General features: G+C 33.5%; 2 protein-coding genes across 8 annotated transcripts; both read right to left on the reverse strand.

Annotated features, from left to right (window-relative positions):
• Positions 1-4,263: 4,263 nt before the first annotated feature.
• On the reverse strand, positions 4,264-7,949 carry LOC114173935 (Phosphoenolpyruvate carboxylase family protein). Of its 3 annotated transcripts, none has more exons than XR_014992965.1 (4): positions 7,809-7,949; positions 5,503-6,633; positions 4,518-4,674; positions 4,264-4,427 (listed from the first exon to the last, which is right to left on the reverse strand). XR_014992965.1 is itself a non-coding variant. In XM_085669779.1 (3 exons), the coding sequence occupies exon 2, from the start codon at positions 6,579-6,581 to the stop codon at positions 5,544-5,546; it is 1,038 nt and encodes a 345-aa protein (XP_085525905.1). In that variant the 5' UTR covers positions 6,582-6,633; positions 7,809-7,949; the 3' UTR covers positions 5,034-5,176; positions 5,503-5,543. The 3 variants fall into 3 exon arrangements, 1 of the variants encoding a protein (XP_085525905.1); XR_014992964.1 differs by having other exon boundaries at positions 4,518-4,786; XM_085669779.1 differs by lacking the exons at positions 4,264-4,427; positions 4,518-4,674 and adding an exon at positions 5,034-5,176.
• On the reverse strand, positions 4,264-12,599 carry LOC114168430 (cysteine-rich receptor-like protein kinase 43). Of its 5 annotated transcripts, none has more exons than XR_014992963.1 (8): positions 12,341-12,599; positions 12,103-12,242; positions 10,994-11,204; positions 10,076-10,310; positions 9,721-9,871; positions 7,809-8,217; positions 4,518-4,674; positions 4,264-4,427 (listed from the first exon to the last, which is right to left on the reverse strand). XR_014992963.1 is itself a non-coding variant. In XM_028053233.2 (6 exons), the coding sequence occupies exons 1-6, from the start codon at positions 12,408-12,410 to the stop codon at positions 7,804-7,806; spliced, it is 1,221 nt and encodes a 406-aa protein (XP_027909034.1). In that variant the 5' UTR covers positions 12,411-12,599; the 3' UTR covers positions 7,675-7,803. The 5 variants fall into 5 exon arrangements, 2 of the variants coding, with proteins under 2 accessions (XP_027909034.1, XP_027909044.1); XR_014992961.1 differs by having other exon boundaries at positions 4,518-5,176; XR_014992962.1 differs by having other exon boundaries at positions 4,518-5,176; positions 12,347-12,571.
• Between the last annotated feature and the right edge of the window lie 3,361 nt (positions 12,600-15,960).

The raw sequence follows: 15,960 nt of genomic DNA on the forward strand, positions 1-15,960 counted from the left end.
CAAGTACTGAGTCAGAATACAAAGCTTTAGCTAACCTAGCAGCAGAAGTAACTTGGATCATATCACTTCTAGATGAGCTGAAATTTCCTATGCCTAGAAAGTCGGTTTTGTGGTGTGATAACTTGAGTGCTAAGGCACTGGCAACCAATCCAGTGATGCATACTCGGTCTAAACATATTGAGATAGATGTTCACTACATTCGTGATCAAGTGCTTCAAAATCAAGTCACAATAGCCTATGTGCCTACGGCAGATCAAATTGCAGAATGTTTAACCAAATCTCTCACACACACAAGATTCAACATCTTGAGAGACAAACTTGGAATGACTGAGTTACCTTAGTTTGAGAGAAGGAATTAGAGAAAGTTGTGATTCTAATTATTAGAATCAATGTCAGAGATATTATGTCAATAATATTATTCCAGTATCTCTGATATTTTGTCCATTTGTGTGCAACCATCATTATTAATTATTTCTTACATTATTTCTTGTATTCAATGATGACTTTATTGCAGATATTATTAATTGTACTGTATCGTGTTTATATAAACACAACATCTACAATACGAATGTAGAATTGCACGACAATATTCCTCCATTTTATTTTTCTAGTGACACTCACATCCTTGATAATTACAACATCACGTATCAATTAACATGTAGAAATTATGGCGTGAAGCTCAAACTTGAATTTAGCTGCAAATATTAAAACATGAGTTTTCAATTTATCAGCACACTGCCTTTTAAGTTTGATTCTGAAACAAGAATACTAAAACTAGGGAAACACACCAAGTTGAACAAATAGCAAAACTTTCCAAAAAAGATTCATTTTGTCTTTATGATATGAGTAGTGAGATAAAAAAAAGTTGACCAATTTCGTGATGGGCTTTGAGATTAGCCATGGCCATTCGTCTGGAAAATGCTTCTATACATTTGGAAATGTCGATTTAACATTGGAAAGGGGAAGAAGACACGCTGAAGCAGCAAGCCCATGGAAGAAGATGATGATATTGATGGTGCATAGTTTAAAACCAAATGAAAGATTGAAACTTTTTGGCTTCATTTGGTGGGTTTTGGAGATGGAAGCAAAGAGAACAAAAAATCACTTTACAATATTGTTTGACTATTAAATGATACAAACTAATTTAAAAATGATCATCACCAAAATAACCAACATAAACTACAATTTTCATATTTCACGAAAATTTTCTTGAAGATTTCTTCCAAAATATTTACAAGAAAAGGATTTCATACTATTTTTTCTACAAATCTTATCGATAAATAATACCTTCGTAGATAATTAATTACCCTAAAATTTAAAATTTGCAGAAAATTTCTTATAATTTTTTTAATAAAAAATTATTCGTTGCAAATTATTTTATAAAAAGTATTCGTTGCAAATTTTTTTACCAAAAATATTTTGTAATAATATTTCCTGTGAAAAAAATTCAATTTAAAAAATAATAAGTACTTTTTCTTCTAATTTAAAATCCGCAAATAAATTTCTTACAAATTTTAAGTAATTTCTTGAGAAAGAAATTCCCAACTATTTTTTTCTAGAAAATTGATTTTGTAAGTACATTTTTCTACTAATATATTTTATAAAATAATCCGTAAGAAGTTTTTTATATATTTTAAAAAAATATATAATTACTCTTTGGTGTTGTTATTTTAGTTTTTATATGTTTTTTAAATGTAATTTTTTCTAATTTTAAATGTCCTCTCTATAGCAAGAATTATAGATTATAATGGATCAGTTTATTTGGAGGGAGCTCATTAATTTTGGTTGTTTTCTATTGAATGTTATGTAATTCTTCCTTAATGATTTCATATATTATAAGTGTTTAAAATACGTAAAAATTTCATATAAACTTGACACTTATCATGCTTTAATTGATTATATATTGTAAGTAAATAACCCATTTTAGCTTATAATTACAAAATAAGGTACTAAAAAGAAGAAAAATAAGAAATTGATGATATTTTTATGATTTTGTAGCAATTTTTTGAAGAATTAAAAATGATGTAGCTGAGCTCCAAAATTCATGGCTGAGCTCTAGTAAGGCGGTCAAGAAATGCCTACAAAAATAGCATCCCAAAGCATGATATACACCACCATTCTTCCTTCTTTTTCCAAAGTCAAAAGGGAAGAACATAAGCGTTATCAAGAAAGGAAGGATGGCTTCTCCAAAGCAAGGAGTTAAATCTTTAGTAAAGATTAGAAAAAACCTCATGGAAGGAAGGAAAAATTACTTCCTCAAATGAAGTTAAACTCAATCAACAAGAGCTTCAAGACTTTGGAGTCAAATTCTTTCCAAAAAGAGAGAATGATGAGCCCATAACCCCTACCAAGGATGAAGGTACATGGCACATGCTTAAAGAGAATAAACATATTTAGAAGAGGAGTTTCTTCACCTTCTTTTGATTTAGTTTTATCTTGACTTTCTTAAATGATGAAACATTGACCCCAACCAAGGATGAAGGTACACGCTTAAGAAGACTAAGCATGTTTAGAAAGGAAGTTCACTAATCCTTCATTCCTTTTCATTTGTGTTTATTATTTTTGATTCCCAAAGTTGACTTAGTTGAATCAACTTTAGTTGACTTGTTGACCTTTGACTAGGTTTGACTTATTGACTATAGTTGACTTGACTTAAGCCAACATGCTAATCTATGTTTATTTGCTTTGTAGGTTAATTAGGAGTAAGAAAGCAATGCTAGGTGGCGCATGGTGATTGGGGAGCATAAATGATGTGGAAGAGAGAGTAAAGCAAAGGCATAAAGCATAAAGCATAAAGTAAAAGGCATGAAGCAAGTGTACCTATGTACCTTTGGTCTCCTTTGTTTTTAGCACTCTTTGGCCACTTTTTGGAGACATATGAGACACATTCTTTGTCTCCTTTTGTGCTAGAACGAAATTAGCATTGCACACACCATAGCTAGCTCTTTTGTCTCTCATTTTTTGTAACCTTATTTGACCTAGTTTCTAGAAGCTAGGGTTAGGTTTTTGTAAAGACATCCTTAGGTATCTTTTATTTGCTTAGAGGCCCCTAAACTCTTTTATATAAGGGGTGCTCCTAGACATGTAAAAGGGTTGAACATTTTGAAGTAAATACACTCTTGTGTCTCAACCATTTGTGAGAGTTTCCTCCCTTGGGAGTGAATACTTCTAAGCCTTATCTTGCATAGCAAGTGGCGGCACACATCCACTCATCTTCAAGGTTGTCATGGCTTCTAGCCTAGCCTTGTAGTGGCGTGCTTCTCACATTTTTACCATTTCTTTTCTTTCCATTTTATGTTTTCTTCTTCCTTTAATTGTTCTTGGTTTTCTATGGTTTATGTGCTTTCCATTTCCTTTTTGTTTTGAATCAATCCATCATCTTCTTCTCTTGAGCTTTGTCAAAGGAACCTTCACATCTAGATAGCTTGCTATCTTAATGTCCAGTGGGGATTTCACTTAGCTTTCTTAATCAACTCACACCATATTCAATAATCTTAAAAAGGAACAAGATAATCCTTCATCACTAAAGTTGATTCATGTTGACTTGACTTTGGTTGAGTTGACTTGGCTTAAGTTAACATATTGACTCTTTGGTTGTTTGTTTTGTAGGAATAAGCTAGACCCAACTTGAAGAAGGATAACACTACTCGGAGTAAAGGAAAGGCTTGCACTTGAAACCACATATGCTAGGAATCTCTTTTGGAGAGCTTGAAGAGCAAGTTTGACCATCTCTTTTAGGAGGTCAAAGATGCTACATATGAAGGCTTGGAGATCAAGCTAAGGTTGTCTCCTTTTCATGACACCTTCTTTAGACCTAGTTTTTAGAACTTAATTTTGTGTTATTGCACATTTATCCTTAGCTTTATATTTTTGAAAGGGACCCTTTTCCACATTTATAAGAGGGATTCTCCTAGACTATTGCAAACGTAGTAAAATAATCTCTTTGTTTTACCTTTTGATATATTCTCCTTGGAATGTGTTCTTCACTAGTCTTATATTTAGATAGCAACTCAAGTGAGTAGCTTTCCCTCCTCTTCCATGTCTTCCATCTTTTATCATCTTTCTTCCTTTTATGTTGATTTTAATTTGCATATATCATGTATTTGTGTCCTTATTTTGATTTTCTTGTTAAGTGAACCTCTCTTCTTCTCTTGAGCTATTAGAAGTGAATATTCACATCAAGATTATCTTAATGTGGACATCTTCTTAGAGCTTTCTTAATCACCATATATTGCTAATGCTAAAAAAGACTAACACACAATAGCCAATATAACAGTAGTTCCTTTGTATTATTATAATAGTGATGAAGAACAATCGCTGTTTTCTCCAATAAGTTCTTAAAAGTAAAAAACAACAATGCAAAATATAGTTAAAAGAAATTGCTATAAATGACGTCCAACTCCAGCAGTTATACTAATACACCACACCTGAAAGTGATTAATAAGAGAAAGTAAGAATAGAGTTCCAGAGAGCAGAAGAAGAGCACAGAAAAAAATTATCAACAAGAAAGTTCATACCAACATGCATGCCTTCGTCATTCCACACAGTCAAGTCTCGTAAATAAGTGTTTCTCTTTCCGATTCCTTTTGTTCTCCTTCAATCCCGTAAGAAAAGGACCTGTTGTAACAACAAGCTCCGATTCCATGTTTCTATTTTCCACTTCATCCCCCTAGTCTGTTATACCAAGCCATGCTTACACACCCCATTGATCAAGATATCATTCATAAATTAGCCTTTAAAAGGTCTTAAACTGTGGTTGCAGCCCCATTGTGTTAAGTGAATGACTCTGGTGTGATTGCATAGACATCAAAAAACATGATACAGCGGTTGCACACTCCACAATAAAACCTTAATAATAGTGTCATTCAACGAGGTGCAAATCAAGACTGCGTCTTACAGGTACAAGCATACACATTCCACAATTTCAACAGAAAACATGTTTTACCTCCCTCGTTTACCCATAGGAAAAGTAGAAGCCAAAACACCATAAACAACCAAATTAAACATGTCTTGTCAACAAGACAAAGTAAACCCACGGACAGAGTACTAATTACAATCTTATACAGGTCCAATAGCCAATTCCCCAAAACCCAAATGAAAACAAATAACTCTACAAACAGAATTCCATTCTGATGCTGACATCTAAACCAGCATGTGAAACCTCTCGAAATTATATCTGCACATCAATAATTATTTTCAATTGGTAGAGCCACGGTTTCAAATGCAGCAGTTACAATTCCATTTGTCACTAGTAAAATTGCAGACACATTCAGTTAAAGCAGCCACATCGAGGATTTAACCAAAAGCACAACACCATAGTTCTGGATCACAGGCTAAACCATGGTAGAGTGACACAAAGAATCAAGCCACACAAAGAATGGAGAAGCCAAAATACCAAACTCATCAGCACAGATTGTCTCAGAAATAACAATGAAAAACATGAAATCAACGAGTCATTTTCATTTGAAAGGTAAAAAACACATTAATAAACTACTACGTGACCTGAATTTAAGAAAAAATGGAAAGATCTCTTGTTCTGTCATTCATTCACTCCAGTACTTCTCTTCAACCTCTTTCTCCTCTTCCTCCTCACTCTCCGATACACTCGTCTTGAAAGCAATCACATCCTCCGCCGCGGCGCTCCGAAACAACCCGATATCCACGGCGCCACTCACCATGTGATACCCACGTGACCTCATATCCCTCGCCCCATCAAACGCCGTGGCGAAGCCCGCAAGGTAAGCCCCGCTATCGACGTCGTCGTTTCGGCTCTCCAACACCTTTCTCTCGGTCTCCCTTAACACTTCCCTCACCCTCTTGTTCCCCGGGTCCCACAAGTACCCCAAACTAGCGCTCAGATCCAACGGCCCCATTTGCACGCAGTCCACGCCGTCAACGGCCGCGATCTCGCCGGCGTTGGCCGCTCCCTCCTCGGACTCTACCTGGCACATGATCAGAAGCTCATCCAGGTAATTACCGATGTACCCATCGTCGAAGCCGTATTTCGAGGCACGGACGATGGGGTGGGCGGCGCCGCGGATACCGGCGGGGGGGAAGCGGCAAAAGGAGACGGCTTGGTGGGCCGATTGGGCGGTGTCGATCATGGGGAACATTATGCCCTGTGGGCCGAGGTCGAGGGCTTTCTTGGCCCACGCGGCGGTGGACTCCGGGACGCGGAGGATGGCGGCGGTGTCAGCGGCAGCGAGCGCGTGGAGGCAAGGGAGCGCGTCGCGGATGCCGCCGGGGCCGTGCTCCATGTCGACGACAACGAAGTCGTAGCCGGCGAGGGCGGCGATCTCGGCGAGGGTGGGGGAGAAGGAGAGGAGGAAGAGACCGTAGAGGGTGTCGCCGTTGCGTAGGCGGGACTTGAGGTTGAGCGGGGAGACGGCAGCGGCAGCGGAGGAGGGGAGGGATTTGGGAATGGGGAGTTGGGTGTGGAATTTTGAGGAAATGGATAGAGGGAAGGGTTGGAATTTGAAATTGGAAGGCGTTAGAAAATGTGATTTTGGTTTTTGGAGAAGGGAAGAGGGAGGGATGACGGTGGTAGCGACGGTGGTGGTAGTGGTCGTTATGCTCACCATTTTTGTGTTGCTTCTAGAGTCCACTCTAGTGTAGTGATGTCTCTGTCAACTTCTGTTTTTTTTGGATAGAAGAAGAATAAGGTGGGAAGAGTCATAAACTTTTTACCTATTAAATTTTACTTAAAATAAGAATATACAAGTAACTGTAACTTTGTCTATAGCTATATACATATTAATTAGGACTATACATAACTTTCAATATTTTAATATTACAACAATAATGTGTGTGAGAGATAACTCCAACTCATTAGATATTGAATTATGATATTATATTTATTATTATTGATTCATATAAGCTTTAATCGACTATTAAATCTTAATCAATATCCATAATCAATTTGATTTTGAAAATAACTTTTTATTTTTTTCAAACTTATAAGAAGAACTTGCACACAAAAATTAAGGTTCATTTGATCACTTTTGTTTTGTTTTTCTTTCTTTTATACTTTTAAGATTAATGAAAATTAACACTTTGATATTTAATATTCCTTTCATTTAAACTATTTATCAAGATTTAACACCTTATTTATAGTAGTAATATACTAAAATTTACAAGGTTAAATGATCCATATTTACGCTTTTAACTTTTAACTCTTGCTCTCAGACATTATGAGCGAAAAAATAGTATTATGTACAAATAAAAATATTACTTTAATACAGATGTTTTAAATATGATTTTTCTTAAAATTATAAAACTTACGCTAAAATCATAGTTTTATTCCTAAACAATAAATAATTCTCATTACAAGTCTTTTTACTCTTTTACAATCATATATAGAGTACTTCTATACATAAAATATTTTCAAACTAATTCATATTTTTTTTAAATTAATTAATTTAATTAGTTACGTTGAATTTATTAACATTTATATTATTCTTTCAAAGTTATCTCTAATATTTTGAAAATTAATCATCGCTTGGTTTATTTAATTGTTTCTGATTTACTTAAATAACGTTCGATTAATTAATTAAAAGTATTTTAAGAAGAAATCATTAAGGTAAAATACCATTAGAAAATGGTCTTATAAAATTTTTTGAAAAGGGTTTTATATACAGTGATGAAAGGGGATAAAAGGACCTACTCCAGTGACAGTGGAAAAAAAAATTACTCTACTACTCCTGGTGACATTTACATGATAATATTTACTTACATCACAAAATTAATGATACGAAAAATGAAAATGATAAATGCCCTGAATGAAAAAAACTGATTAGCATGCGGCTAACCTTGCATTGGTCGTTTCCCTCTGGGGTCTACTTCTGCAGTAGCACTGGAGCTTGGTGTTGTTGATGATGTTGCAGAAGTGGTATTATTATTAGTGCCATAGGTGCTTGAATCACCGGTGTGCGAATGAGAGTCATCATCAAGCCCAGAAGAAAACGTTGCAGAGGGTCTGTGAGGCACTCTTCTGAATCTGGAACCAGCCATTCCTGGTCTTGTCGGTTCTTCCATGTGGTTCGATTTCTTTGACAGCATCACCACCACACGTCCCATGGTTGGACGCTGGTTTGGATCACCTTGGGTGCACAACAGACCCAGTTTAATGCACATTTCTACTTGTTCTGTTATCACTGAAGACCCCAATGCAGGGTCCACCATTTCCAAGGCCCTCCCCTTCTTGTATAGCCAGTATGCCTATAAGATCAAAGGACCATCAACAGAGTAATGAAGCCAACTACATTAAATGTACACAACTTTGGACTCGTTTATGCTAAAGATGATTTTAAAGTTTTCTGTTTATAATGAATGTCAACAGAACACAAATGTTTGAATATAGCATGTTATGGGTTCTAGGAGGAGACCGAATCATCTGCATTTATTTATTTATTTATTTATTACTAGAAGTACTTTATCTTACAGCTGTAAAAAATGCTTTATAAGGGTTGGGTTGAGATCTTTAATATTGTTATTTTATTTCAATATTTTTGTGTATGTTTATTTTTATTTATTAAATACAATATTTTATTATTAAAAGGGTTGCAAAGTGGAAGTATTAGAAAATATGAATACCAAAGTAAAAATTTTCGACCTTAACAAGAAATGACCAACATGTAGTAATCCACGTGAAATTAGACTAGTTTGACATGACTCATCATATTTTAATTTGTTGGATCAAGTCAAACTTTTGACAGTTCTGATTATAAAAAAGAAAAAAAAAACTATTGACAAATATGCATTTTCGTATTCCACTAAAAAGTTGCATTAATGTTTAATATATACTTAGAGATAAAACAAGAATGATAAATTTATAAATGATATGATGTGATAAAAAAGGTCAATAGAAAGAAGAATACGCGTGTCATAAATGTAGATAAAATCAAAGAATATGTATATTATTGCTCGTATGGTATTTTAAGCGTACAATCTTCATTGTTTCTATATTATTTTTAACTTGTAAATTATAGCCAAATTGGAAATACAAATAATTTTAAGATCTTAAGAATCTTACAACAAAAATGTTTGTTAAGAAGTTCAAAAATATTTTATGGTCTTGCTTACCGGTGGCTGAAAGCACTGTTTAAGGGAATTAATATGTATTAGATTTTATAAAAAATACATAAGTGTGATATTAAATTAAATCTGACCTAATCATTATTAATATAATTTTATTTTATTTAAAAGACAGAAATGTCTATAATTGTTATACATGTATGTTTCATATTTTATTTAACATTTATTAATAAAAGTTAAAAAAATAATTAAATAATAAAATAATTATATTTTAGTGTTGTTAAAAATTAAATATAAAGAAATTTAAATTAACAATACAACCATTAAAAAATAGTGTTAAATATCTACAAAATTTATAAAAAAGAAACAAAAATAAAATATTTTAGTAGAAAATTTAAAAATTCCAAAGTCATTACATCATCAGTAAATTATTGTCTAAAGCTTTAAAAGACTGTTTTTGTCCTTATAAAATTTGTTATATAAATTTATACTATCTTAATTAATATAATTATTTCAACAACCGATGCAAATGAATTATTCTTAACGATTGTCTAGACGTATTTTTCATATTTTATTGTTAAAAATCATTATAGATTTATTATAGATATGATTTTTTATGATAGTTAATGTAAAACGAAGAAACTAAGAGGCAGGAGATAATAATTTAGAAAAAGAAAAAGTTTTTACCCAGTCGAGGAGATTCTGCGCACTCGAGTTGGCATCAAAGGAGGAATTTCTCCGGCCAGTGACCAATTCCAACACCAAAACTCCATAGCTAAATACGTCAGCCTTCACAGATAAATGGCCATACATTAAATATTCTGGAGCCAAATACCCGCTGCATATAAAATCATATTTCCTAAGTTATTTCTTCTTCATCATCATTATTATTGTACCATTAAAGAGACATACACTAAATGATTTTTCAAGTTTCCTTCATTGATTGAGTTTTGAATAGTATGATACTGAGTTTAGAGTTTAGACTTTTGGGAATGCGGTTGGTAGAAAAGTTGGTTAAGGATGAAAAGTGATGCAAACTTACTTGGTTCCAGCCACACGGGTGTTGACGTGGGTTTGGTCTTCGGGGAAGAGTCTGGCGAGACCAAAATCTGCTATCTTAGGCCCCCATTTTTCATCCAGTAAGATGTTACTGGCCTTTATGTCGCGATGGATTATGCAGTTGTGAGAGTCTTCGTGAAGATAAAGCAGACCCCTTCCCACCCCATTGATGATGTCAAATCTACATTTCCAGTTTAGCTCTTCTTTCTTCCCCGTTTCTGCATCAATTAATGTAAAGAAGTAAAAAATCAGTTTCTTTTATTTCAAATCTTTAATTAGGGGAAAATATAGAAAAACACTTGATGATTAGTCTAATTTTTTATTGGGTAAAATATTTTTTGCCCTGGTAAAAGAAAAATGACTTCCGTCATGGGGAAGTTTCTTTGATTCTTCTTCGAAGGTGGAGGTGTGCTGCAATCTGGAAGCTTTCCAGTTGCAAGTTGTGTGCCTATATAATTTATTAGAAAGTTACGTGTTTGTCAAATAAATTAATAATTTTATGCTTGTGAAGGTCAAGATGATTTAGTGCTGTCTCTTTCCAGTGTCCACAGGCTCATGACAATAAATACTTTATATGAGAAGGGATGAAAAAGAAGGATGTTTTGGGACCCATAGGTTTGGTTGCAATAATGATTAAAAAAACTGAATCTAGCCAATGGAAGCCACACACAAAAAAAAATGTCTAGAAACAGAACAAGTTTATTGAGAAACAATGAAATGTCAACTGAAGGGAAAACCTATCATGTTAATGAAAGTTTATTACTGGCCATTCCTCGGTTTTTCTTTCGCTTCCCAAAACCAGCAGAAAACTGCTGAAGGTAAATTTTTCTTACCAAAATTTCTTCTGTAAAAGAAAATAATGCATGTAAATGAAGAGGGTGGTTTAGAAAGAAAGACTCACTGAAGAGAAACTTGTCAAGGCTCTTGTGAGGGACATACTCATAAACAAGAAGCTTCTCGGAGGCATGAGCGCAGTAACCGATCAGATTCACCACATTTCGGTGCTGCACACGACCCAACAACTTGGCCTCGTTGATGAACTGGGTCTTCCCTTGATTCGATCTACGCGATAACCTCTTCACTGCAATCTCTCTCCCGTCACTCAATTTCCCCTTCAAAATTACACAAACATTAGAATAAGTCTAACATTTTTTGTATACCAATTAAAATCAAAAACTAGTTTTTATTATTCCGTGTTGAATTGAACTTTCTCCAAAATTATTCTAATTCCAATCTCTACACCTTTCTGGAACAGAAAATTAAAAAATCATTTTGCAGAAGCATTTAGCCTTAGTTTGGAAATCCGTTTTAACCCATCTAAGCATGCGTTCACCGCAAAGGGTCACTTTTTTTTACCAGGGAAAAGCAATATATTATATACCATTTGGCAAAGAGGCCACATAACCCTTACATCACCTGAAATTCAGAAATTTCATGAGGATATTTCTCAGTCCAAATTTTGTTCATCTAACAAAACAAATGCTAATTGTGCAAGTGTACGCATATTTGCTGTACGACGAACCAAAAATCATTTTAGTCGTGTTACTGCTTGATGAACTCAATTTCAGTTTAACAGGACGTATTTCTCCCTTTTTCCTTCAAAGAAACAATTTGCTCTTCTTCATTTACGCATTGAAACTCATAATTATGAGTTGGAATTCACAAAAATGCTTTTCAAATTTTAAAGCAAACATCACTTTTGTGTGTCTAGACGCTCGTCCATTACTCTGAAACAAGCATATGAAGCTTCTATGTTTCATGTGGAAATCGAGTCAAAAAAAAAAAATCATATACTTTTATTTTCGCGAATCAGAATCAAACATGTACTTTAATTCACTTAAACAATACAGATTTATGTTAAAAGGTCATGAAAAATGAGCGAAATGAAACTTGGATTCTAATCGAAGAACAACCCAAATAGTATTTTTATACCTAAGTTTTCTCTTTCAGACAATTTAATCTTAATCAACTCAAACACGAAAAATCAGTAAAGATTGACAATTGAATTACCTTAAAGACGGGTCCAAATCCTCCTTCACCAAGTTTGTTAAGAATGCTAAATTTGTTTGTAGCAGCGACCAATGTTTCGTAAGAGAAGACCTTATTCTCCTGTGCAGCTAAGTTCTGCATATCATCTTCGCTATGTTCCTCTAATCATGCACAAAAAGTGTACAATTTCTTTATGATCGGAAAACAGATTCAAAAAGTTATTTAAGAAGAAAAAAAAAAGGAACTGGATTTTTTTTACCTTTACCTTTACTGGAACTGAATTTGAAGGGCTTGATGAGATTGTGAAAGAACGTGTTGGGTTTGGTCATCGCGCTCTACGCATAAAAAATGAGCCCATGAAACACAGACAAAGGAAAATTTTCGAACGAAACAGTGAGAGATGCGAATTTGGGAGCTGGAAAAGATGAAAGTGTTTGGCAATGGAACGAAGCTTTTCTCGTATGAATGAAGGAAAAAGTTTTCCGCATTGCGAATTGATAATTTATAGTGGAGGCGTGTTGTTTTGTTCGTGTTGACCCATTATTGACTTTCTGACAATTTTCATTTACGTATTCTCATTTTTATTATTATTTTGAAAAATCTTTGGGTTCGTTCTTGCAGTGCACACAATATTTTCCATGGAAAAAAAGTCACTTTTTAAACTTTAATGATAAATGAAAGTACCTTGCAAAGAAGAGTGCTATAAATGTAATTAAAGTTTAGACTATAAACAAGGGCATAATTAATATTATTTTAAAATTTGAAACAGTAGGTAAATGAAAATAAAAACCTTTAAAAAGTATTAAATAGTTTAAAAGGAAAAGAAAATGTTGGTAACCAACAATTTGTTTCTTCCAGAAATAATAAGTTTTAAACGAGTTTAACTTAATTTTAAACTTTATTAAGTATGTTTAATTCTTATCATAAAAAAGTATAACATGAAGGAATTCCAACTAAATGTCTCTCTTACTTATTACATTTGACTGTATTTGAAATATTTGGACTAATTATGAGAAGATGTTTAAATTTCTCTGTTGATGCTCTTTATTTAATTCGTGATTGACGAAAATTTTTCTCATAGGAGTCAACATACTCATGTTTTAGTTCCTCAATCACTTTTATATGTATGCTTCAAAGAGTATTACAATTACTTTTGAAAGAAGCACATAGGATAAGCTTTTAAGAGTAGAAAAAAAAACTGCACCCACAATAAAGGAGAGAGAAATGCAATATATTTATCTTCGTATCATTTTTAATAAACTTATTTATATATATATATATATATATATAATAAAGAAAATGGAAGAAAATATATAGGTCCTTTATGTTCGAGCACATTTAACTAAATGTTCTGATTCCGATCCAAATTTGTTCGGCAACCATCATTCATTAGGAATGACCACCGCGTCCCCGAGATATTATCCGTTTTAGAACGTGTGAGCTCTGCAGACGACTCGGAGGGTAGAAAAAGGTAGGAGTATTTAAACTTCCCTTGACCTTCAGTGATGTGAGACTTATTGGGTGTACCGGTACACAAATGTTTCTATTTCTATAAAACAGAATAAGAATAAACCTATCAATATGAACTATTCATTTAAAAAAAAAAATTGAAAATTTAGATCGAGTAACACATTTTACCATCTATTCACTATAAAACCAAATTATCTTAACATAAAATCATTTTTGTCTTAATTATGTTAACTAAAACTATTTAATGTTCATGCTAAAACCATAATTAAGAAATCTAATTATCTTAATCTAAAGTATTTTTTGTTATCTTAATTATGTTAATTAGTATTTTTTTTTTCATGTTAAAATCATAAGTGAGAAGAACACAAAAACAACATTTATACAATGTTAAAAATTTAAATCTTACTAAGAAACTAAAATAGAAGAAATAATAATGGTAAGAAATTAAAACATTTAAAACTATAATATAAACAATTGTAAGGTATAAAATTTAGTTCATACTTCTACCATAAATTTTCCCATTGCATTCAAGTTAGTTGCATAATTACTTTCTAAAATAATATTAAATTTTAGCCTTATGTTATTGGATCGATCATGTTATTTCATTATCAATATGATCAAATTATATTCCAAAAAAAAAAAAAACAAAGGAGGTTTTAAGGGTCAAGAAAGGTGGGGGATCAACACATAGGGCCAACTAACACATGTAGGAGTGGGAAATATAACTTGTGTACTATAATTTAACTTGCTCACCTTTGTTCACAGTTTGATATTCCCTTTGTGTCCACGATCTCCCGCCACCTGATTTTGTGTATGCTACTCAGATATTCATGCGGAAAGTATTCTGAAGATATCATTTGAGCCAAGACTGAACACTGCATCGATGAAGTGGGTGTTCAAAACACAACCAGGCATGCACTTGGTTGTTGATAGGATTCTAAGTGTTCTACTAAAAGTTGTTAAAAGTTGTTAGAAGTTCTAGAAATCTCTTTGTAATTATCAAAGTTCTTAATATATAGAGATCGATGATGTCCTGTTTTAAATGAATCAATAGAATAAAAACCTGCTTTCTTTTAGATTACTGTGCAACAAATAAACTTTTCTACAAGTTCTTTCAAAAGAAGAAAATAAACTAGTGAAGCATTCTTCATTTTGTGGATTTCATTCCTAAATTAGTGCTAGAGGATGCACACTAAGAGGAAGTGTAAGGTGTGTTGCTAGCAATTTGTGTAAGTACCATTGTCCTTATGAAATTGTGTATGTGTCTACCTTGTCCCACATGTAAGCATGAGTCTAGGTGATGAACAATTCACTCCTCCAATGAAACAACCACCAAATACCAATGTCCCCCATCTTTAACCGGTAAGTAAATCTGTAAATTGTGCGAGATAGAACATGAGCAACCTTTCTATAAACATTATATCAAATAAAATGTTACTTCAATGGTGTTATCACTTTACACATTTAAGACTAGAGAAGGGTGGCATCAAATGTATTGCATAAGTCGTTGTGAGTCGGTTAACTGATTGTCCTTGAAGAACATCATCCTATAACCAAACATATATGTCAGGCCAACATGTTTTGCTTCTGATTAGATCAGATCAAATCAGTAAGAACAAAAAATGCACATACCGCAAACGAGGATGGTAATGACCAAACAGTTTGGTCAGTTAGTTGATGAAGTTGCATCAAGGTAGTTTTCAAGGCCATAATATTAATAATCTGTTGTCAAGAACATAAAACACAACATTCAAATAACCATTATACGAACATAGCACATCCCATTTGGCATAGAATAGAATCTATGCCTAACCTTATCTTCAATCTCCCTGCCTGGACAAAGACACTGAATGTCTTCTGTGGTAGCAAACTTGTTTCCAATCCTTAGTACAACCTCCCTGCCAGAGTGTACCCATGTGTTCAGTTAGGTGCATATGTGTGAAGCTTTTCAACAAACATTAAGTAATCACTTAATCAAACTAGAAACTTAACCAAGAATTAATCTTGTTACCTGAGATGATTCTCTGGATTAAACATATATGCACATACTTTAATCTCAGCAGGAGTTATAGCATCTCAGGTGAAGGAGGAAACTTGGACCTGATGAACTGACAACAGATTAATGATTAGATAAATATTAATATCAATTGAACTTAATTAACCAATGCAACTCTCATCATATTAGACATTATACCATAGATATTCCCTTTCTATTACAGACAGGGACTTTCTCGTCACATCCTTGTATGACAAAATGGTATGTGACTTGAGTGTTGGGGTCTTCATTGTTCGGTACGTGGCCAATGGAGCTGGAAATTGTTCTATAAGAACATTAGTTAACCTTGGTACTGAATTGAAGTTGCCAAGACCCTGTTGTTACATTTGAGTGACTAATTATTACAAGGTGTA

This window comes from Vigna unguiculata, chromosome 2, assembly GCF_037176805.1.
Source record: "Vigna unguiculata cultivar grain cowpea cultivar isolate G323 ecotype 2 chromosome 2, ASM3717680v1, whole genome shotgun sequence".
Classification (NCBI taxonomy): Eukaryota; Viridiplantae; Streptophyta; class Magnoliopsida; order Fabales; family Fabaceae; genus Vigna; species Vigna unguiculata.

Bases quoted from the DNA above. Each gene is read 5' to 3' on its own strand.
- LOC114173935 (XM_085669779.1), bottom strand. From the start codon at position 6,581: ATGGTGAGCATAACGACCACTACCACCACCGTCGCTACCACCGTCATC.
- LOC114168430 (XM_028053233.2), bottom strand. From the start codon at position 12,410: ATGACCAAACCCAACACGTTCTTTCACAATCTCATCAAGCCCTTCAAA. The intron at 10,311-10,993 runs GTGAGTCTTTCT...TAATTGATGCAG, and splicing joins CCTTGACAAGTTTCTCTTCA to AAACGGGGAAGAAAGAAGAG. The intron at 9,872-10,075 runs GTAAGTTTGCAT...TTTTATATGCAG, and splicing joins ACCCGTGTGGCTGGAACCAA to CGGGTATTTGGCTCCAGAAT.